Below are 24,729 nucleotides of genomic sequence, written 5' to 3'. Positions count from 1 at the left end.
AAAGATGCCTGCAGCAAGCCATGATAATATTGGGCTAAATGTGATGAGGAGGACTTCAGCTTCCATATGTACTTTATACACATACATATACATACGCACACACACATATACGTACATATACATATATACACACACACATGCATTCACATACATGTGTCTCTTTTACTCTGACAGGGTGAGATAGCTGATAGAGAAACTAGTGTGCAATTAAGCACTTATAATCACTGAAGGTGATTATAAGAGGAGGATAATTGGAAGGAGGGAGTTTAAGAGATCTGTGGGAAGGGATTAACATAATTAAATAAATAAATAAATGTTTATTTAGGTAATGTACATACATACAAGAGATTTTACAAAGAATGATGGATTTATAGATAGAGCTAGTACATACAATGCCTAAAGCCACTATTACGCAAAGCGTTTCGGGCAGGAAAAACTTAAATGCCATTGAGTAGGGAACCGCCATATTTCTGTACATACACAATCCTGTTAATAATGATAATGATAATAATGAGTTGAGTGAGTCATTATATGTGGTGATGCTCGGTGCAGGGCCCGTCACATGACCGGTTGATGGGGGGCCCCCGGACCGGACACCTGTAGGGGCCCTCACTATAGTCTGCTGCTGCTGCTGCTGCTGCTGGAGGTGCTACACTGCTGCTCCTGCTGTTACTGCTGCTGCTCCTACAGCCATGAGGGTGTTAATTATTGCGGCCGTGGTGGCCCTGGCTGCTGCACAGCTACCCAGGTAAGGGACGTCTCGTCTCGTCTCGTATTTTAGCATTATATGGTGTCTTTGTGGTGGGTTGTGTGTGTGTGTATTGTGGTGGTAACTGGCCCTCCATGTGTCCCCCCCTCCTCCTGGGGGGCTGTATGCACACTAATGTAACTCTATGACCTTAGTAGTTAAAGGTCAAAATGATAACACGTGAATTAAAGGGACAAACATCTCTTCCCTTTAACTCTTTATAAAGTTAAATCGCTTAAAAAGTAAGGGAAATAGCGTCACTGAAATGCCTATATTTTGTACCTCTATATCATATATTATATTATATCGAGCTTATTCAGGTCCTCTTTACCCCCCTAACATGACCCTACGAATTCGACTCTAGGTGAACAGAAGCATCAGGTGTAAGGAATGTTGCCCAAACACTTCCGTCTTACCGCGGTAATTGATCCTGGGGGAGTGACCTCTGACCCCTAGCCAAGGGTGAGGTCACTCCGGCCTGACCCTGTGACCTGCTGCTCGGTACCCACTGAGTTTACCCGAGTTTACTTGAGTCGCTGACACTAGTGGCCTCGGTGAAAGACAGGAAGCCGGCGGCTTGTCGGTGGGCCCCACGTGCGTGTCGCCCATTCTTCCAATAAATAGAAGCTAGTTTTGTCAGAGGCATTAACTTTTAACAAAAAAAAGTAAGATAGCCCAATATGATTATAATGACTTAATTTAGTGATAGTTGTGGTATATGTGACAATGAGAAGCAGGGAAGCTTAGACAAGGCTTTGCCAGGTGTGCTGAATAAGCCTCCCTGTAACTGGGGCAACCAGTGCTAAAGGCCGACCTTCTACCATTTTACTAGAATATCTCGGTAACCCTATTTCTCGGTGTTAGGCTACTGATGATGGGTACGTGTAGGGTTCCAGTAGCACAGTTCGGTTCATTCTAGACCCACAATTGAGAATTCTGGGGTTCGAATCCCGGGTGGGACAGAAATGGTTGGGTGCATTTCTCATATTTTCTTCAAGTTTGAGAGGATGAAAGGCTTGTGAAAAGCCTTCATAATCCGTGTTGTGCTGACTGGTCTGTACATAGGTAGCGGTCCTTACCTGACCCTACAAAAGGAGCAGAATGACAAGCTGTATGTTCAGCTATGGCAGGAAATATTCTCCATGGAGGAGATTTATAAAATACTTCATAGGGGGCCAAAGTTTAGCAAGGTATATGAGCTCTTCAATGAACCACCAGATGTTCTTCTCGGCATCCCAACGCTAAAGGTTTCCCAGCTCTCACTTGCCGGTTTTTGATGGTTTTTGACCCTCCTGATGGGCCTTCAGTACCAGCGGCAAAACACTGCCCTCAGGCATTCCATACACAGTCAGGATTGAGAACAAAAGTTTAAAAGTATAATACACTTATAGTATACCCTCGATATAGGAAACATATCAAGATTTGGTCAGAATACTGTGCATTACAAGGGATTTATAAAAAAATGTATCAAGTACTGTAATGTCATGTTTATAATATTCTGCTACAATATGAACTTTTCTGGGAAGGCTTCATGGTGGCTCCTTGGTGCTTGCTGGCACAGGGTGCACAAGACAGAGGATTGTAAGTCACTATCCAAGAAAGGCTGTCAGAAAGTTGGATGAATCAAAACAGATTACTGCAAAGTAAACAAATCATAAAAGATGGCGAAAACTCAAACCACTCGGTGGTGAAGCAATTCACAATTTAGTTACACCCATGCACCACTAGAGGCTGAACACCTTCCCTCTCGATTTCCAGCCTTAAATTTTCATTCATATACCTAATGCGAAACTTCGGAATGTGCCGTTATGCTGTCTTCCTGCCCTGGTTGTCCCTTTGACTCCCAGCTTTGTAGAGCAGTGCTTGGAACCCTGGACTTTGTAGTCGTTTATAGTAACAAGCTTCATCCACTTTTTTTTTTTTTTTTTATATATATATGCAAGAGTTCTTACATTCTTGTACAGCCACGAGTACACATAGCGTTTCGGGCATTAGCATTAGCTCTGGACTTTCCTTGTCTTGCGAAGGGAGGCCATTTACTTGTGTATTTTAGTATTGCTGCATATGTATTTGTGCCTTACTTCTTGCCTGGACTTGGATTAACTGTTTGATTTATATAGAGTAAGCCTAGAGTTTTTGTCTCTAGGTGCTGCTCTAGAGTTTCTGTTGCTGCTCTTGTTTGGCCAGAGCTGAATTCAGTGTGTATGTGGGGGGGAGGGGGGGTTGCAGCTGTCAGAGATGCTGGACAAATCTCCAGCACCGCAAAGGGCAAAGCACCTTCCTGTGAAAGGTGCTTTGCCCTTTGCGGTACATAATGCTTTTAACTCCATTAACTCCATTTTTCTTTTAACCCTAATGGCCATTTCTGAGGCCTTGAGGTTGGGGTAGTCTGATTGTTCACGAATAGCACTACGTCACAACACAGGTGACGTAGCTCGAGTGCATGGGGGGAATTGCGTAAAACCCTGGTTTGTGTCTCGGAGAGACTGCAGGATCCATTGGTAAATCGGGATGATTTCCCGGTTGCAATTCTTCTTGCCATATCGTAGCTCAATCAATTAAAGCAGCATCTGGGATCCTCTCGGACGTAGGTTCGAACCCTCATCACGGCCCTTGGGGATTTGGGGATCCCTTGGGGATTTGTTCATTTAATAGCACAGGTAGTTTGCTTGCTCATTCTATGGTGCACCACTTGTCCTTAGTCGCTAAATCATTCCATAAACTGTTTTCAGTGTTAGTAATTTTTGGTATGCCGCTCTTGTGCCTAGTGTGCCTACTTTATTCCTCGAGGACCTCGAATGCTCTTTGCAGCTTTTGGAGGGTTTATATGAACATCCAGCTCTTCAATTCTGCCATCACTGGGGCGAGTTTAATGGATGTGCTTCTGTTTAGATGGCTTTTCTTACTGCTTCCATCATGCTGCCTGTTGGGTGGGGAATACTTTCCACCTGGAAACCAATGATTGTGGTCATTGGGGAGGAGGTCTATTTTGGATGAGCCACCTCCTGGGGAAGTGTTTATCAGGCGGCTGCTGCTCTACAGACCAGATTTTTCCGTTTTCATGGTTTACAACTTGGTGTCAATGTGGTTATCTTGAGGTAATCTTGAGATGATTTCGGGGCTTTAGTGTCCCCGCAGCCCGGTCTTCGACCAGGTCTCCACCCCCAGGAAGCAGCCCGTGACAGCTGACTAACACCCAGGTACCTATTTTACTGCTAGGTAACAGGGGCATAGGGTGAAAGAAACTCTGCCCATTGTTTCTCACCAGCGCCCGGGATCACAGGATCACAAGTCCAGCGTGCTGTCCGCTCGGCTGACCGGCTCCCTGAAGTTAGCCCATGGTCAACCCCATTTTCTTATGATTCACAAGGGCCTGATGTGGATTGAATAGGCAGAGCTTGCCAGGTAGCAAGCACCAAGGAGTTATCAGAAAGGGGCATTTCATTACATTAATTTATTTTTTGCTTATGTTTATAGTGCTATAGCCTCAAATATTATTTATTAATACAGTAAATATAAAATTAATTTTATTGCAGGATTACTCTTCAGAAATTCAAGTCTGCACGTCATGCATTGCGTGAAGTTGACACCCCTATTCGCCAAATACATAGAAAATGGGGAAATAATGTGCGCATGCCAGAACCTTTATCAAACTATATGGATGTAAGTTTTTAAATAATGTTTGACACTTTTGGAATTATGGAATTCAATAATAGCTATTTAATCATAAAATTGAAGATGAATTATTGTATGCTATTGTATATTTGTTCATGTTTGAATAAAGTTAAGGTACTTTACAGTAGATGGTGTGCACCCTGCCAGTCACAGGGTAAGAATGATTGTCTCTCGCCTGTGACTGGATAGGTGTGTGTGGGGACACAGCCTTGCCCTATGTCTGGCTAGGACTCAAGCCATTGGTTCCCCGATTCATTTTGGTATGCTATTTGTTAATATTTGCCAACCCAATTTTCTTTAGTTTTATTCTTTGTGCTAGACGTCTGACGGCTGGGTGGACAGCGCTTCGGATTCATAGTCCTGAGGTTCCGGGTTCGATCCCCGGTGGAGGCGGAAACAAATGGGCATAGTTTCTTTCACCCTGATGCTCGCCCCCTGTTACCTAGCAGTAAATAGGTACCTAGGAGTTAGTTATGGGCTGCTTCCTGTGGGGGGGAAGGGGGGGGGGTTGTAACAAAAACGGCCTGGGGGGACGCTAAGCCCTAAAATTATCTCGATAACCTCTCAAGCTTCTATAGCCCATCAATCTTGCAAGACAAAAAAAATAGTTGTTCAGGCTCCCAATTGATCCCTGGCTGGTTAGTTTTGATAAGGTATACCGAGTTTTGATTATTATAGTGTTTCGACAAATACTACACAACTGTAGTAGTATTTGTCTAAAAAAAAAATAATGGCAAAGAGATCAGTGCTGTTAGTCAGGAATTGCTCCCCTTATATCCCAATGCAAGTTTAAGACATGTCCAGCATTTACTGTGTGGCATAGTCAGTTATGGTATTGCACTGTATGTCCTGGCAACTCATTGGGAAGAATTCATGTCTTGGAGGCAATTTTTGTAATTTTATGTGAAAACATGTACATTTTGTATACCATGTGTATTTTTGTAAAAACATGTAATTTTTAACAACAATTAATAGATCAGCATGAAAATATTAGTAGGTAGCTTATATGTACTTTATCTGTATATGTAAACAAATGTGGCTCTTAATGTTTATTTTTCGTATATATTTTAGGCACAGTACTATGGTGCCATTTCCATTGGCACTCCTCCACAGTCCTTCAGAGTGGTGTTCGACACTGGATCTTCCAACCTGTGGGTACCTTCCAAGCAGTGTCACTACACAAACATTGCATGTTGTAAGTACCAACTTTCATTTAATAAAATTGCTGAACAGTTGGGTTTCAGCCTGTAACTTTATGCTTATATGGAATTGAAACTATTGAGGAATTGGTTAATCGGTGGTAATTGAGCATCTGAGCACTTGATTGTTAAGATGAAGGATAAAGTATAAGGTAAGGTTTCATCATCTTCCCTGACCACTGAAATGGTGCAGATTTCTCTCGCCCTGAAGGTAAAATCGCTTTCCCACAATGTTTTTAAAACCTTGTTTATTGTACAAGATTTGCAGGTTGGTTATTTTGCCAATGTCAAGGTGACAAAGATGGCGAGTATATATATATATGGTGATGACATTGAGAAAAATTTGGAATTTTTCAATGTTAGAATTTTTGTATATTTCATATATGGTGTTGCTTTTAGGGGGGATGGCCTTTTTAACTGTTACTTCAGCTTCTTTTGCACTCTTAACTCTAATTTGTTCCCATTTAAATATGATTAATATGGATTACCTATGTACAGTTAGAAGTGTTCTTCCACAGCCTTGTTTGGTGCCAGCATTTCTTGGTGGATTTCCATGTCTGAGGGGATGATTCAGTAACTCGGTACAAACTTCGCAAGTTTCCTCTTCAATTCAGCGATAGATTTAAGTACTGATCCTCATTTATTGATGCTGTTGTTGCACTAAGATGAATGGAGTAAGGAAATAAGCTAAATTGACTTCAGGATTTGAATAAAGATCCGCAGTATTACAGTAACTCTGTTGAAGCCTTCAAAGCGCTCATTGCGCTACGGGCTCACCATAGCCCGTGCTACTTGGAACGTTTTGTTCCAGGTAGCGAATCTTTTTAACAATAATAATCCTACCACGTATCTTGCTCTAGGATGACCACTATAGGCAACCGGCAAATGATCATAACACGTTGATGGTTGGTTTTGATGACCAAGCAACAACTTGGAAGATGGAGAAACGACGACGTGTCTGTCCGTCCTGGACCATTATCAACTTGACAAGACTTGAAAATGGTTTAGGATGGACCAAAACTTCATCGCTTTTCCATCTTGTTAGTTGTTGTTTGGACATAATTTTTTCTGCCATGTTATTGTGACTTTATCATCTGCACATTGTTGGTTTTGTCGTATGCGAGTGACACAGTATTCATGATAAAGCCACACTGTTGGGTGGTACAGCCCCGTACTCCAAACTAGCTAGATGTGAGCACGGTGGGCTACCTTCCTCTTTTTTTTCCCCCTCTCTCAACATGCAGATGTTTACTGGTGGCCTCGGGCATTGATTAGAAACCTGGTACTTGCGAGTTTTAAATTCACAACATTTAACTAATGTTGTGGGGTAGTTAAAAACTATCTTGTGTTGGTGTGAGCACCATGGGTAGAACATTGAGGAGGGTATGGAAGTGTTAACTTACATATGTAACTTACATATGTTAAGGATGTAAGTGTTAACTCCCTTCTCATGCTTGCAATATAATTCTTACGAATTTGATTAATATACTGTACAGTATATGAAAAGTACAAATTTTTTGGTTTATTTATATACTTGTAAAGAAACTTTTTGGATAAAATGGTTGCAAAGTCTTAAATTGAACAGCATCAGTGTACACAATAATAGTGTTACCATGAGAGACTTGGCCAATAACTATTTACCTTTAGTTGTATCAAATCCCTAAAGATGTGATTTAAGTTCTTACAGGCAAAATGTTATCTACAAAATAAATTTAATGTAGATCTTTCTCTAAACATTGGCAAACTTTTATGAAAGTTTCCTAACTATCCTTCCACAACTGTTCGTGACATCACACTGGAGCCGTATGCAAATTTGTCGTGAGCAATACAGCGGCAAGCATAACGTTGTTTCCTTTTCAAAGTTTTACAGCAATCACTGCTAAAAATGCACACCTGACTTCAGTGCAAATTTTACTAGTTTTAATACTGCTCGAGATTAAGCCTATAGAAATAATTACAAGTATAATTTAGTTAACATTACTCTTAAAAAAAAAAAAAATTGTCAATGTTAGCTAAAAATAAAAGCAAATATGACTGTAAGGTGACAGAGCGTGAAAATCAATACACGATGTCCACCCCACACCTCAGGTATCGACTTTCATACTCTTGCGTGTGAAGCCATAAAAGTTGCTTTTGCCATATGGTATTCTACATTTTGTCTGATTTGGAGAGACCCTAGTTCATTGTTAAACCATTACTGATTTAAACATTCGAAGGTTATTTTACTAAAACACTAAACAATAGCTTGTTTGTAGGAAAAACCAAGGCTTTATAAGATTGCATTTTTCTTCCTCAATGTTCAATGCCTGAATAGTATTGTTTCCAATAGAAGTGTACTGATGTATCGGTGATATCAGCCCAGTTTTGTTATTGGCATCTTAAATTTCAGCCGAAACCTCCAATACATGTACTTATTTTTGTGGGGATGGGGTTTGGGGGGTACAAGAGCAGAGGACTGACTCGTGTTAACAGAAGTCTGTCAGCATATCAAGGGACTCGCAAGAATGAGGAGTAACAAAGAACCAGTTAGTACTGTACACGAGAGAAACTGGAAAAGACCGTACAAAAAAGGATTATGCAACATTTTAGCAATTGGACATGTCGGGAATCTGTCTATCTAACCTTGTGGTTACCTTGTGTAGCTTCCGGGTGTTAACGGCCCCGCGGCCCGGTCTCCGACCACCCCTCTCTGGTCAGGGCCTCCCTCCTACATGCACTGTTTGTACTCAACGACCCAACCACTTGGGTCGAACGGTAGAGCGACAGTCTCGCTTCATGCAGGTCGGCGTTCAATCCCAGACTGTTAAAGTGGTTGGGCACCATTCCTTTCCCTCCGTCCCATCCCAAATCCTTATCCTGACCCCTTCCAAGTGCTATATAGTCATCATGGCTTGGCACTTTCCCCCCTGATAGTTCCCTTCCCCATGAATATATATATTGTTTGTACTCAAAATTATAATCATCCAGTTGATTAGAATAACATGAAAAAAGTGCCCACTTGCAAATCATTCATGGACAGCAACTTGATGAAGGTTTAGTCAAGTTTAATGATTATGCTGTATAGTTAAAATTAACCCTGGGTTTTTAAATTAAACCCATATATTGTTAGCAAAATGTCATCCCCACTTTTGTGGAAATAAACAAATCAATAGTTCAGTCGATAAGAGCTTCGGCTTCTCACACGTGGGGTCCATGGTTCGAGTCCCTAGAGCTCGGGTGAATGGAATGGGATCATCATCTTGAGATGATTTTGGGGCTTTAGTGTCCCCGCGGCCCGGTCCTCGACCAGGCCTCCACCCCCAGGAAGCAGCCCGTGACAGCTGACTAACACCCAGGTACCTATTTTACTGCTAGGTAACAGGGGCATAGGGTGAAGGAAACTCTGTCCATTGTTCCTCGCCGGCGCCTGGTATCGAACCCAGGACCACAGGATCAAGAGTCAAGCGTGCTGTCCGCTCGGCCGACCGGCTCCCCTGTCAGCAGGGGATTGTCAGCAAAATTGCAGGAACAATTAGAATGATGCAATAATGTGCTTTGTTATTCAACACCATTGGGATGAAGGACCTGAATTTGCAGTTGTCACACCCCAGCAGGTGTCTCAAGAGTTGAACACAAAAACACAGTAGTCTCATTACTTCTGTAGTTTGTTACATATGCATGCATACATGTACAAAAAAATGTTTTAAAGTTTGTAATAGCAGAAATCGGATTTGCCTAAAGGCCTTGATGAAACGGAACTGGTTTGGTAAAAATTTGTCCGTTTCATCGAGGATTCACTACTTTATCAAGTACAGTAAATGCTTGATCTTATATTTAAAGTAACTGAGGTGTAGAATTATATATAGACTTGTCTAATTTTGACTTTGAAATGCTGCACAATTTACATGCCTCATATTTTAAGTAGAATATTGGCATAAAGTTCGTGATGCAAGTAAATCTATAGTGTTGTGGAAATTTGTAATGAAGTTAATGTATTTTCTAACCACACTGCAGTGCAACCAAAGCCATGTTGTTTATATCCATATAGTTCTTGTAATGGAACGTTCTTTCCTATTTGGTTTCATTTCCTTGCTTGTGCTTCATATTTTCTCCAACACTGCCTTTCTTATGCCTCAAATATAAATGTTGCATACTTCATAGATACACTAAGTGGTAATGGCTTCACTTGCATCATAGATAAGCTAGTATATGATATACTGTGGCTTGCAGGTGATGAGTCACAATAACGTGGCAAAAGTATGTTGACCAGACCACACACTAGAAGGTGAAGGGATGACGACGTTTGGGTCCGTCCTGGACCATTCTCAAGTCGAAACGTCGTCGTCCCTTCACTCTCTAGTGTGTGGTCTGGGCAACATACTGTGGCTTATTTGTGCTCCTTTAAGAGGGAATTGGATAACTTTCTACTGGGTGTACTGGATCAACCTGGCTGTGATGACTAAAAGAACCTTGAGGCTATTAAGAGAACCTCGTAGACTAGGCAGTCGCCATTGAAGGCTGGCCATAGGGTAATGTGTACAGGAGTAGAACACTAGTTCACCAGCAGGTAGATGGTCAGTTTGTTGAAATGTTGTATTATTTGCTATAAGGAAAATCTTAGAAAAAATGTTCAGAAATTTGTACATATTTTGATTTAAATTTCATTTGGGTTTGTAATCACCTGATGTTTAATTAGTAAATTGGGTATAAATGGCTATTTGGTGCGCAAAGAGATGTTGAAAATGTTTAATGAAGACAGCCGTCTTCCATCATGAAACCCACTGTATTTATCATTGACCAATTTCTTGGTAATTTCTTTGCAATTGTTAAATTATTATATTGCTGTACACTTTGTCCACTAATGTTTGTGAATAATTTGCCTTAGAATTCTTATTCATTGAGGGGGTCTCAGTACAGTAGTACAGTTGGGTTCGTTCTTGACTTACAGTTGGGAATCCCGAGCGGAACAAATGATTGGAAACGTTTCCGTTCATCTAATGCTTCTTCACCTAGCTGTAGGTACTATAACCAGGAGTTGGTCAACTGTTTAGGGGTTGCATCATGGGGAGGGTCAGTAGTTTGACCTCGGGGAACCTTGATACACGCCTAACATACTTGAGTGCATAATTACCCTTGTACAGTAAAAGGATGAGAGCTATGCTCATGGTGTGTCCCGTCTTACCAGCACTGTCATGTAACACTCTTGAAACTACAGTACTGACGTTTTTGGCCTCCACCACATAATCGCTTAAGTTTATTCCAACTCGTCTACCACTCTGCAAAAGAAAACTTTGTTATGTTGACACTTTTGTTTCCTTAGCTTAAATCTATGACCTCTTGGTCTCGAGGTTTCTGGTTTCACGAATTCCTGTCAGTTTGATTTATTCCTGTTATTATTTTGTAAAGTGATCATATTGCCTTTTTTTTCATATTTAATGCCTTTGGCTTCTGTTCATAACTTTTGTTTTTCAGTTCTGGAAGCCATTTTGTAGCATGCCTTTTGCACTTTTCCAGTTTATTGACATGCTTCTTGAGAGATGGGGCGCACTACAGCTGCTATATATTCCAATTTTGGTCTCACACGGGTCATGAACCGTTTTAGTATTCCACTATCCATGTAAAAAAGTGATTCTAAAATTGGAAAGTGCAGCATATGTGAGGAGCATATGCTGCACTTTCATGTATGTCCTGTATGTTCCTCTGGCGAGTCTACTATCCAAAAACCACCTCTAGATATGTTAGTTGTTTAAGGCGTTTTCACATAATTTGTAGGTTGTTTGGTCTATTTGAGCCTATTCCATAACATAGCATTTATTCACATTGAATTCCATTTGCCACATCGTGCTCCAAACATTTATTTTATTTAGGTCCATTTGAGGGGCATGACAATCGTCTGTTTATCTTCCCTAGTAGCGTAACATTATTAACAAACATGAACCCCATGGTACTCCTTTAGTAGCACTCCTCCAGTCAAATACAATGCCTCTAATTACTGCCCTAATCTGTCAAAAAATTTTTTCATCCATGTCAACATTTGCCCTGTCACCCCTCAAGCATGTTCATTTCCAAAATATCTTGTGTGGGATTGTCAAGTCTTTTTTAGGTCCAGATAGATGCAATCGACCCAACCATCTCTTTGGTCTAAAATTTCTGTGGCTCTATCATGAACACTTAAGATGATTTGTTTTACAAGATCTTCCTGGCAAAAACCATATCGTCTGTTACATCATTACTCTCTAGGTGTTCAACCCATTTGGCTTTTAACTATTTTTTTCCAGTGTTTTGACTACCATGCTTGTTAATGATATAGGTCTATAATTTAGAGGGTCTGCTTTGCAACCATTTTTGAAGAGTGGACCTGTTTGCCTTTTTCCAAATACTTGCTGAGATTCCAGCGTACAAAATATCTGGAATATCAGTTGAAGTGGCATGCTTAGCTCCATTGCACATTTTCTCAGTAGCCAAGGTGAAACACTATTTGGTCAAAGAATTGTATTTCTTCCTAGTCCCTCGAGTAAAATTTCCACTTCATCTAGTGACACTGTTCAATAGCATATACTGGAGTTGGCATTGTCTGGTTCTAAAACCACATTTTGCATAAATGCACTTTAGAACTGTTCATTTAGTTTTACAGTTTCATCCTCGGTGAACCTGTTCCCCATTCTGAATCTCTGGATTTTATCCTCTATATGCAGTTTGGTTTTAATGAATTTATAGGAAAGGCCTGGATCTGTTTTATGTCCACTACCCTTTTCTCAAAGTTCCTTTCTGCCTCTCTCCTCACGGCTGTGTACTAGTTTCTTGTTTGTAGTGGTGGTATGTTTGAGGGTTAGGCGTCCTCCTATGTTGGGCCCATTTTCTCCTCTTTTCTTCTATCACCTCACAATTTGTTAAACAAATCCGGTTTTCTGGTTTTGCATCTTTGTTTTTGTATATTTTATTGTACCTTCTTTGTATTTTATGTAGAATTTGGCATACATCTCTTTTACTTCCTTGCCTAACAGTGTGTGTGTGTGTGTGTGTGTGTGTGTGTGTGTGTGTGTGTGTGTGTGTGTGTGTGTGTGTAATATAATTTTACTCATGCTTCCTCTTAACTATATAAACCGACCTTTTCCTTCAGTGCTTCACAACAAGTACGATTCACGGAAGTCTTCAACATTCAAGAAAAATGGAACGGAGTTTGCCATCCACTACGGCTCTGGTTCTCTCTCTGGTTATTTGTCTACAGATAATGTAGAGGTAAGTTGTTTGTATTCGTGTACGTAGTCTGTACTTTTAATCCCCCCCCCCCCCCTCCCCGTGCCTCCTGCCTCCCAAGTGCAGGTGTTAGGCAGCCCAACCACTTGGACTGGAGGTTATCTTGAGATGATTTCGGGGCTTTAGTGTCCCCGCGGCCCGGTCCTAGACCAGGCCTCCACCCCCCAGGAAGCAGCCCGTGACAGCTGACTGATACCCAGGTACCTATTTTACTGCTAGGTAACAGGGGCATAGGGTGAAAGGAACTCTGCCCATTGTTTCTTGCCGGCGCCCGGGATCGAACCCGGGACCACAGGATCACAGTCCAGCGTGCTGTCCGCTCGGCCGACCGGCTCCTCATGGATGGTAGAGGGACCGCCTTGCTTCATGCAGGTCGCCATCCAGTCCCGACCGTCCAAGTGGTTGGACACCATTCCGTTCCTCCGTCCCATCCCAAATTCTTATCTTAATCCCTTCCAAGTGCTATATGACTATGCGCTTTTCCCTGATAACGTTTTTTTCCCTTGTATTAGGCAGATTTGTGCAGTTTCTCTCCAGTCAAAAGCCATACCTTGAGGTGCTTCCGGGGCTTAGCGTCCCCGCGGCCCGGTCGTCGACCAGGCCTCCTGGTTGCTGGACTGATCAACCAGGCTGTTAGACGCGGCTGCTCGCAGCCTGACGTATGAAATCTATAGTGGCAGCGGTGGGAAATACTTTTAGAAATACCATAGAAATACTTTTAAATCTGTTGAAATTAAACTTAAAAATTTAGGTAAAATTCTAGTTTTGGGTAATTTGCATGTCTACCATTGTAGCTTTGTAAGTTTGGTGGTGTATGACATTCTGGTGTTCCAGGTTTTTTTTTTTTTTTTTTAACTAGGACGGGTGTGTGAGATTGAGGTTGTTTAGGAAGTATAGGATGCTGCATCAATATTTGCTCTCTTGACGTTAACTGTAAAACCTTTAAATTGATGGTTGCTTTCCTTCCTTTAACCCTTACCGTGGTACATTTGTGATACACCGACAAATTAGAATGCCTATGATCGGGTAATACACTGTCTGAAGACCATTGGGTTTCCCTGAAAAAATCGGGTACGTAAATTTGCCGTGATAAATAATGGCATACCTAGCATTGAAATTGAAATAAGTTTATTGAGGTAAAATACACACAAAGGGATGAGGTAGCTCAAGCTATTCTCACCCCGTTCAGTACATTGTGTTAATACATACATATAAACACATCACAAACAATAAACATATTACCAAACATTGAGATAAACATCTACGTTTCCTATACCTAGCATGGTTTGACAAGCCTTAAGAACACTTGTTCTCATTAACACTAGTGATCTGGATGTGCACTGGCAGTAAATGTTCACTCTCTCGGGACCACACTCGGTGATGCCTAAAATGGTAACTCTTAATTTCAAGTTTCCAAAATAATGTTTTAGATTAAAATTTTTGAATTTTGTCACTGTTGGAAATTGTCTCGGCCTAAAGATGAATGGAAGATGGTACGTGCATAGTAGTTTATGCGTGGTATCCCGGAATATACACGTTTATAAGTATTTAACCATTCCTCATTATTTACCAGTTATAAAAAAAATTGGATATATTTGCAAATGATCTAAATATTGGTGTAAAAAATACATTGAAGTACTGGCAACATTTTTTGTCATGTAAATTGAAAAAAAACAAAAAAACATAAGGGCAGGGCATTGTTTAGTTATGGGGATTGTTGGCTGAGATGATCTCTGGACGGTTGGCCAGATTTAACATGTTTTTATTCCTTGCTTATTAAAACTGTTAAATCTGTTAACTTGCTTGACGAGGTGACCATAGTGATGGCTTTATAAGAAATACATAGTTGAACCTATGCTCAAATGTGTGTATGGGTTTCGATTATAAATATTTAATTTCGCAGATTGGTTCGTTGATTGTACAACAGCAGACATTTGCAGAAGCCTTAAGTGAACCGGGTTTGGCTTTCGTTGCTGCCAAATTTGACGGTATTCTTGGCATGGCCTATGACAATATTGCTGTGGATGGCGTTGTACCGGTCTTCTACAACATGGTCAAGCAGAAGTTGATTACAGCTCCAGTTTTCAGCTTTTATCTTAACAGGTAATATGAAATATTTTTGTAATTATTAAAAAAAAATGGGGTGGGGGTAAGGAGTTGTAGCATAACAAGATAGATTTTCTGTTTAAAATGTTGATAAAATTGATTGCAAATGTGAACTATTAAGAATATGAATGTATTTTGCATTCGGTATGTTTAATCAAAGGTAAATTCTCAGTAAAATTCTACATTTTTACCCAAGGGACCCATCTGCTCCTGATGGAGGTGAGCTCATCTTCGGAGGTTCGGACCCACAGTACTACACGGGAGACTTCACCTATCTGCCTGTGGATCGCAAAGGCTACTGGCAGTTTAAAATGGATGGGTAAGTTCTGTTTAATAATTTGTGAGGTTCTAGGGGGGGTGGGGGGGACCTAGCTGGCCTGTCTCGATTCCCCCTTCCTCACTACCCCTTCCCCTTTCCTCTCTATCCTCCTACTCCATCTTTTTTCCCCAAGGATCACTCCCTCTCTTCTTCTCATTCCCTTTTTGTTTCCTTCCTTCATTCTGCACCTGGAGGCACTCCATCTTTTTTCCCCAAGGATCACTCCCTCTCTTCTTCTCATTCCCTTTTTGTTTCCTTCCTTCATTCTGCACCTGGAGGCACTCCATCTTTTCACTAAATATTAGTTTCATCACTAATGATCTTCCCTACCTTTTTTTTTTTTATTTTTTTATTTTATTTTTATTTTTTTTTTTTTATTTAATGTAACCATCTTCCTTACTGTTTTTCCCATTGTAACCATCTTCATTGTCAAGATAATGTACTTCAACACTGTAACAATATAAACTACTCATGACAAGTCGTAACAATATAAACTACTAATGACAAGTCATCACTGTAATCATCTTCACTACCAAGGCCTTCTTGGGCTTTCCAGAAAATTTTGAGTCGTTTTCCTCTTCAGGATTTTCAGGGTTGGCCCTGTGGCATGCTGCTCTTCCCTCGCTGCAGTTGTTCACCTTTTAAGTCGGATGTGTCGGTGGTTTGAGTTCGGCTCTCGCCACACTCGCCAGGGATTGTGGTCCCCGCGCCTGCTGTTGGTCCATATCACAATGAGGGGCGTTCACAACAGTGGAGGTTGCTTAACCACAGCCCCCTCCTATGGGACTTAAACCATTTTGCTTGACTGTGATTGCACATTGCTGTTCCATTGCCTTACCAGAGAGAGCCCTTGCTGCTTCCTTTTCTTGTGTGGGGGGACGCTCTTAAGATGGGCTCATTTTTGGATTATTAGGGGCTTAGTCCTCAATCAAGTCTACAATTAGTGTGTCCCTATGTCATGGATGGCTTCTTATCGTTTTTCTGATTTCGACATAATATGTGGTGTACGGGATCTGCATGATGCTTGCATGTCCTCGAGTGAATCTCTTATCCCTTATCCTTAGCAACCTTTATTGGTTGCTAATACTGCATATGCAGCTCCCTTTCATGTATATTCACCTAGTTGTGCTTGCGGGGGTTGAGCTCTGATGTTTCGGCCCGCCTCTCAACTGTCAATCAACTGTTGCTAATTACTATTTATTTTTTTTTCCTACACACACATCTCCAGGAAGCAGCCCGTAGCAGCTGTCTAACTCTGAGGTACCTATTTACTGCTAGGTAACAGGTGCATCAGGGTGAAGGAAACTGCGCATTTGTTTTTCCGGTGGTGCTGGGGGATCAAACCCCAGTCCCTAGGTCCATGAGTCTGGAGCGCTGTCCACTGTGTACGTGTTACATGTATAGCATTTGTGGTGAACATTGTTTAGATTGGGATCAATGAGACTTCCTTTATCCCCTCTTTTTCATTTCAGCTCTTCCCATGTGTTGGCCAGATTGGTGAAATTTGTGGACTGTGTTTATTCTGCTGGCTCCTTGTGACACATTCAGCCCAGGTTCCTGGCCCTTTTTGCACGGCCGTCTCTTACGGAGTTCTCTGAACTCCACCTCTGGCTAAATGTGTCTTCAGTACTTCTTTGGCCAGACAGTGCCAAAGAATTCCCTGAAATCTTCATTCAGCCTCCCAGGATTCCCTGTTGATTTGGGCTACAATAGCCTCAAATAGGAGCAGGGGTTAGTGTGGTGAATGCGAGTGGTGAGAAATGGGGGTGGGGGTTGTGGGTATTTTGAGTATCTTGAGATTTTGGGACTTAGTGTCCCTGCGGCCCTGTCCTCGACCAGGCCTCCATCCCCAGGAAGCAGCCCATAGGAGCTAACTCCCAGGTACCTATTTACTGCTAGGCAACAGGGGCATCAGGGTGAAAGAAACATTTTGCCCATTTGTCTCCGCCTCCACCGGGGATCGAACCCGGAACCTCAGGACTACGAATCCGAAGCGCTGTCCACCCAGCTGTCAGGTGCCCAGTGTGTGGTGGGTAGGGTGTGAATGGTGAGGAACAGGGGGGGGGGGTAATATTGGGTATGCAATCCATTGTCTCGCAACACATTGTATTTTGATATACTGTAATAATCCCCACCGTCAAAGTGCAGTAAGATGTATTGAGTTAGTGGCTCGCAAAATTAACAGGATGTCCCATTTTCTATTTGTGGGTTCTTGGTTAGGTTAGGTCTGGGCAGCTTAGTATATCAATTTGATGATGTGAACTCTTGTTAAGATGGGCTGGGATGCGAGTAGTGAGGAATACGGGTAGTGTGTTGGGTGCGAGTGGTGAGGAATATAAATACTGTACAGTATTGGTAAAAGTGCATACATGCCCTTTACTTCCTAACCCTAGGAAGCTATTGGATAGTTTGAATGTTTATTAATTATAATTTTCTTGCAAAATATCCTTTGTGAATTGGAGATTGTATTCCTGTATCTGTTGGCTAGGGTGTTTTATTTGGCTGTGCATAATATACAAGTGGATGCTTTATAACTTGGCAGGCTGCAGATGAATGGGACTACCGTGCCATTCTGCCAGGGTGGGTGTGAAGCCATTGCCGACACGGGAACCTCTCTCATTGCCGCTCCTGCCGAAGAGGCTCGACTAATCAATAAAAAGGTAATTTTCAACCTTTTCATACTGTGATTCCACAGTTCTATCAAACTTGTGGCCAACTTTAACCTTAGGTTTTATGCGCATAATATCAAACATGCTTTTGATGTTAAAAGTTTCCAACTTTGTTTAAATACATTTAAAGAACAAGTATCGCATGCTTGTTCCTGTCTGCTACTTCACTGGTATTTGTTCTCTATCAATGCCAATTAAACTATAGCGGCCTATTAAAAGAAGCCAGCAATAACCAATTTAATCAGACCCTTGTGGTAATGACAATTGATAGATATTATATCAGTTTGTTAGACATAAGGAATATTAAATAATGTTTAAAACTTGACTTTCAGATTGGTGCCAAGCCCATTATGGGTGGGGAGTGGTCGGTGGACTGCAATATGATCCCTAATTTGCCCACGATTTCGTTTGTTCTGCAGGGAAAGCCTTTCACACTGGAGGGTAAAGACTACATTCTCAGGGTGAGTGTGAAGACAAGTATCTAGTCATTTATTCATGCTTATTGAAGTGTCTCCAGGTATGCATACTAGCAGTTTTCCGAGACTTTTCACCAAAGTGTAGTTTGTGTAATATAAGTTGACATTGTTTACATATTGGCTTGAATCTTGCATATTTTTTGTATGGTGGAAATAAATGGGGACACAGGTTTACAAATGGGGATACTGGGTATGTCACAATAATGTGGCTGAAGTATGTTGACCAATCCACACACTAGAAAATGAAGGGACGACTTGAGAATGGTCCAGGACGGACCGAAACGTCGTCGTCCCTTCGACTTCTAGTGTGTGGTCTGGTCAACATACTTCAGCCACGTTATTGTGACTCATCGCCTGTATACAAGGGCATATAAATAAGGTTTTAAATATACCTACACAAAATAGAACACGCTGCAAGGGATATTAATTGGGGAAATTTTTAGTTTTAAGGAAAGACCTGGTTTGGAAATAGGGTTGTTGATTTATGAAACAAATTTCCAGAAACATAATATAAGAATGTACTATTCCATGTACATTCATTGTTGCACTAATAATTAAATTTTGTAGTAGGATTAACTCCATGTTATGTCAGTCTTTAGTCACAATCTCATAATGTGATGTGCAGATTTGCTTCAAAATATAAATAATAATAAATAAATAAATGTTTATTTATGGAAGGTACATACATACATACAAGAGATTTTACAAAGTTTGTTGGATTAATAGATAGAGCTAGTACATACAATGCCTAAAGCCACTATTACGCAAAGCGTTCGGGCAGGAAAAACATTAATGACTAAAGCTTAATACTAATGGGTATAAAGAATAAAATGTGTTGAGAACAAATAAAAATAGAGGTAAAAAAGGGGGGAACATGGCTGAAAAAGCAGCACAAATACAATTACAAATTATTACAGACAATTACATTCAAACTGTGTTGTTTAAAAAAAAAAGAAAGACATGGGTTGACAACAGAGGGGTAAGGTAGATTACAGGGAATTTATAAGGTAGTGCTTCGTTTTTATCTTAAACTGGTTGATGACCAGTTTTGTCATCAAATTTGTATGGCTCTTAAGTGTTTAATAAACCGCACAGGTGTCTGGACACCTGTCTTGTCACTTTATGCCTCTGTTGACTTGCTGTAAACAGGTGCCTGGGAGTTGGGTAAATAGTTGACCTAGAGGGACCTTGATGAGCATGACATGGTCTCCCTGCCTTCTCTCCCCTCTTCCCCTTTCTCTCCTCTCTCCCCTTTCTCCCCTCTCCATTATCACACACGATATACACAACCTAAACCAGTTTATAACCACCTTACTACCACCACCACACCCACAAATGCAAGCAGTCACCACTACACTCGGCACCATCACTATTAAATTGCTATAACCAAAAGGATTAACAAGGACAGCCTCTTTAGTGAGCGAAAATAGGACAAGATGTCTTGTCCTGGTATAAGATATCTGATGATATCTGTGGAAGCAGGAAATGCTAAAAAATCTTAACTAATTAAATATGCTGTACAAGTGGTCAACAAGTAAAATGCACTGAAATAATTCATAGAAGCCATCTTGATCCACAAACATCAAATCCAGATAAATTTCTGGCTTGATATTCACCTCCTAAGGAATTTCCAATCTCAAGTAAAGGTATTCCTTATTCCGACTTTTACCCAGTTATTTCTCCATCCTTACCCGTTGGCAGGGTTGTTGGTCTTCTGTTACTGGTAACAAACTGCGTACTCTTAAGGGTAGTGTGTGTCCTCATAGCCTTCCTCCTACCACCGTAACCGGCGATGGGAAACGGCTCTGGTGAGGTTGCGTATTGGCCACACACACTTAACTCACGGTCACTTAATGGAGCGCCGCCCTGCTCCTTGTTGTCCAAATTGTATTGTCCCTCTTACAGTCATACATATCCTTGTGGAGTGTCCTGACTTCCAGGACGAGCATGTCTCGTTTTCTGACCGTCCCTCGCGGTTACTTGTCTCTCGATAGAATTCTGGTTGAATTGGATTCTTTTGATATCGTTCGCCTTATGCGTTTCTGTTCTTGTATTGGCATCCTTGGTGATATTTAGCGCCCTCTGATTATTCCGCACATTCGATACTGCTACATAGCCTTCCCGGTGTGGTACCTTCTTTTGATAATTACTTACTTACCTAACTACTACAAACACCAGAAGGAATATACACAAGTGAATGGTAATGTTAACAACAAATGCATATGTAAACAGGATGTAGGTGGCATGAAAGTTTGTGAACACGAGAACAGCATTTAAAAGCCCAAACAAATGAGGCTCTGACTACCATATATGTAGCCTGTGCTATACTGTACCATTACTTGGGTGTGCAGTCTGGACATGGAATCTGCACCTTGAGAGCATAACAAGTTTAAGTACAAATGTTAACTAGACTATTACTAGAATTGAGAGCCGATCTATTAAGACAGGTTAGCAGAACTTAATTTCTCAGAGGAGAGAATGAGCAAAGGGGATATGCTCACTATAATGTAACATACTCCATACATAGGCCTGGTCGAGGACCTGGCCGCGGGGACACTAAAAAAAAAAAAAAGTCCCGAAATCATCTCAAGATAACCTCAAGATACATTTTCTTGTGCCATTTACATTGACAAAACCGTATTCTTAAATGCAAATCCTGTTCTGAAACTCTTCCTTGACAGATGTAATAGAACCCTATAATCACCATACCAAAAAATAAATTTTTCATATTCCCAGAGTCAAACTAAATCTTTGTAAATACGCTATGCAAATAAAGGAATCCTAGTCTACGGAACTCACTCCCTAACGAATTGAAGAGCTGTCCAACCTACGTTTTATTCAAAAATAAAACCAAAAAATATCTAATATCTTCCTCATAGTTTCCTACCTAGTGCCTAAAACTGTCTTGTGCTACCCACTCCTCCAATATATGTGCCTAAGCCATTCAACTTCACCATTGTAATCACCGCTATCGTCTTGTATCATGGTTGTTATATTGAACGCATATTTTACTTCATTATACCTAGAAATAAGCCTCAAATTATGCTACAATGTACCTGTTGATAATCCTCAAATTTTACTATAATGTACCTACTAATGTTCTTCAAATTTTCTTGCTTTGTAACTGTTAACATTTCTCAATTTTGCTAGAAATTACCTACTTAAATTATCTGTTAGGTTAAGGACCTGCCCGAAATGCTATGCGTGTTAGTGACTTTACAAGAATGTAAAATCATCAATGCTATGTACAGTATTGTACTCTCATAAACCCAGTGTACCTTCTTGTATATACTCTATATATAAATAAATAAATAAATGAAAAATTTTTGTTGCTAGAATTTTACATAAATTCAGATGTGCAGTTTTTAACACACGTTTTGACGACTAATTTGTGTTCTTCGCAGGTGAGCCAGTTTGGTCAGGTGACGTGCCTGTCTGGGTTTATTGGCCTTGATGTACCGCCTCCAATGGGACCACTTTGGATTCTCGGAGACGTCTTCATTGGTCGCTTCTACACGGAATTTGACCTTGGAAATAATCGAGTTGGTTTTGCTGAAGTCAAATAGATGTGAAATGGATTGGATGAAGAACTGTGACAGCTAAACATTGAAGTTCAGCATATTTATATTCTAGGATTTACATGCTTTATAATGTACAATGATTTACAATGATTTACTATCATTACAAGCATGATAGTTGCTTGTGCAGTGAATGCGTGGATTGGTAATGATCTTATAATGGGTGTAGTGTTCAGTGATGTGAACTGATTGCAGTGTGTTAGTAATTGTGAAGTTTCACAAAAACCTAGTTTAGTTGAAACAAAAATATGAATTTGTTTAAAGATTGCTAGTGTGAAGAAGTTACTCATTAAACAAAAGGGAAGTAAATCTTATTGGTTACTTTTACATTTGTTGACCTAAAATTTCAGGTGCATTTTTGACAGTAGAGTAGGTGTTTTGAGGGACCAGTGGTTCACACATGCTGTATGTAAGCTTGATTAGAAGTAAACGTGTTACTTGACATGATGAACCCCCCCCTCCTGAGTGAGTTTTTCTCTTGCATTTTTTTTTGCCTTGCCAGTATGTAGCTTGAAAAATATTTAAAGGCATATATGAAGTGATTTGTGTAACCTCAGTGCATAAAGATATCTTCGTGTTCACACGAATACCTAGTTAGTACTGTACAGCACATTTGCAGTACAGCCAGAATAATGTCTTTACCACATGTATTTCAGTAAATTTACCACCATGAACATTAAACATACACGAGTTGAAGAAAGGCCAAGTTTACAGTATTGTGCTTTTGGTGTAAAATTAATATTGCACAGGTGTATGTATTAGTTATGGAAATGAATAGGGATGTAAATTGAAACAATTGATAATTCTATTTGCATTTTGCTTCAATTTAGAGGTTATGCTGTTTGCATGTTACATTTATTATAACAATGTTCATAGCTGTAACTTGTAACATTAAAATCCCATATGGTATTGTAATGTAAGCCATAAGATACCTTACCTTTTATTCATAAATTATGTGGTATAAAGCTTGTTTTTATTCTCCTGTCCAGTACAAAAAATAATAATAAAAACAGTACAAATAATAATGTTCACATTACATAAGAACATAAGAACAAAGGTAACTGCAGAAGGCCTATTGGCCCACACGAGGCAGCTCCCATTCTATAACCACCCAATCCCACTCATATACTTGTCCAACCCGTGCTTGAAACAATCGAGGGACCCCACCTCCACAATGTTACGCGGCAATTGGTTCCACAAATCAACAACCCTGTTACTGAACCAGTATTTACCCAAGTCTTTCCTAAATCTAAACTTATCCAATTTATATCCATTGTTTCGTGTTCTGTCCTGTGTTGATACTTTTAATACCCTATTAATATCCCCCCGGTTATGTCCATTCATCCACTTGTAAACCTCTATCATGTCACCCCTAACTCTTCGCCTTTCCAGTGAATGCAACTTAAGCTTTGTTAATTTCTTCATATGAAAGATTTCTAATTTGGGGAATTAACTTAGTCATCCTACGCTGGACACGTTCAAGTGAATTTATATCCATTCTATAATATGGCGACCAAAACTGAACTGCATAATCTAAATGGGGCCTAACTAGAGCAAGATATAGCTTGAGAACCACACCAGGTGTCTTGTTACTAACGCTGCGATTAATAAATCCAAGTGTCCGATTTGCCTTATTACGAACATTTATGCATTGATCCTTTTGTTTTAAATTCTTACTAATCATAACTCCCAGATCCCTTTCGCAATCCGACTTCGCAATCACAACACCATCTAGCTCGTATCTTGTAACTCTATCATCATTACCTAACCTCAGAACTTTACATTTATCAGCATTAAACTGATAAACTCATTACTCTTGAGGTTGCCTGCTCTTTGTGGTTGTGCCTTCCATGTGGGCTCTGTGGTGGGTCAAGTGGCTGGACAGCAAGGTCATTATCTTTACCTAATGACCTTACTTTACTCCAGACTCGTGGGGGTAGGCAACCAGGCCCCAAAGTTGGACTGTGACGGAAAGACAGGCTACATAGGGCTCAGACCAGGGTTTCTTGTCTTTACTACCTTTTTGGCTGCTAATTCCATGGTTGGGATGAGCTCTGGTGGTGGCTACTTTGTTCCATTTTGTGGATTTGTCTTCAGTTGTGATAACTGCACTGTTTGTCCCTATCCATTGTGGGGCTTCCAGGCACTGCACTCACGTGCATTTGCCGCCGCCTACCAATGCTACATTCCAGGATTCTCTTTTTTTTGCCCCTTTGTGGCCTAAGTATATTGATGTTTGTCACAATGAATATACTCTCCCTAATGTGCACATCCCTAAGCACTAGGGGGCCAGATTCACAAGGCAGTTACACAAATACTTACGAACGTGTACTCCTTTCCTCAATTTTTGACGGCTTTGGTTACATTTATTAAACAGTTTGCAAGCATGAAAACTTGCCAATCAACTGTTATTGTTATAAATAACTCCTGGTGCTTTGGAGCTCATTAACAGTTTAATAATTGTAAACAAAGCCGCCAAAGATTGAGATGATCAAGTTTGTAAGTGTTTATGTAACTGATTTGTGAATCTGGTCCTAGGTTGACTACCTGGATTGTACCTGGATGGGGCTTTAGGAGTTCTGCTTGGTCCAATAGGCTGTTGCTTGAGTGGCCAGTAGACCTACTACCACAAAGCTTTGAGTAATTTAGGTGCTTTATCATGTCTGTGTGCTGTATATGTTCTCTGTATTCCCTCTTATTTCGGCAATCTATCTTGCTCTGAA

General features: G+C 40.6%; 1 protein-coding gene across 1 annotated transcript; it reads left to right on the top strand.

The window, feature by feature from the left end:
* Positions 1-555: 555 nt before the first annotated feature.
* LOC123760881 (lysosomal aspartic protease) lies at positions 556-22,971 on the top strand. The gene is made up of 9 exons (XM_045746680.2): positions 556-748; positions 4,285-4,411; positions 5,495-5,618; positions 12,722-12,840; positions 14,762-14,961; positions 15,161-15,283; positions 17,826-17,943; positions 18,285-18,413; positions 21,833-22,971. Exons 1-9 carry the CDS (start codon positions 693-695, stop codon positions 21,992-21,994), a joined length of 1,158 nt encoding a protein of 385 aa, XP_045602636.2. The 5' UTR covers positions 556-692; the 3' UTR covers positions 21,995-22,971.
* Positions 22,972-24,729: the final 1,758 nt, after the last annotated feature.

This window comes from Procambarus clarkii, chromosome 3 (assembly GCF_040958095.1).
Source record: "Procambarus clarkii isolate CNS0578487 chromosome 3, FALCON_Pclarkii_2.0, whole genome shotgun sequence".
NCBI lineage: Eukaryota > Metazoa > Arthropoda > Malacostraca > Decapoda > Cambaridae > Procambarus > Procambarus clarkii.
This window is presented reverse-complemented; position numbering and strand designations above follow the sequence as displayed.

Bases quoted from the DNA above. Each gene is read 5' to 3' on its own strand.
- LOC123760881 (XM_045746680.2), top strand. From the start codon at position 693: ATGAGGGTGTTAATTATTGCGGCCGTGGTGGCCCTGGCTGCTGCACAG. The intron at 749-4,284 runs GTAAGGGACGTC...ATTTTATTGCAG, and splicing joins GCTGCTGCACAGCTACCCAG to GATTACTCTTCAGAAATTCA. The intron at 4,412-5,494 runs GTAAGTTTTTAA...TATATATTTTAG, and splicing joins CTTTATCAAACTATATGGAT to GCACAGTACTATGGTGCCAT.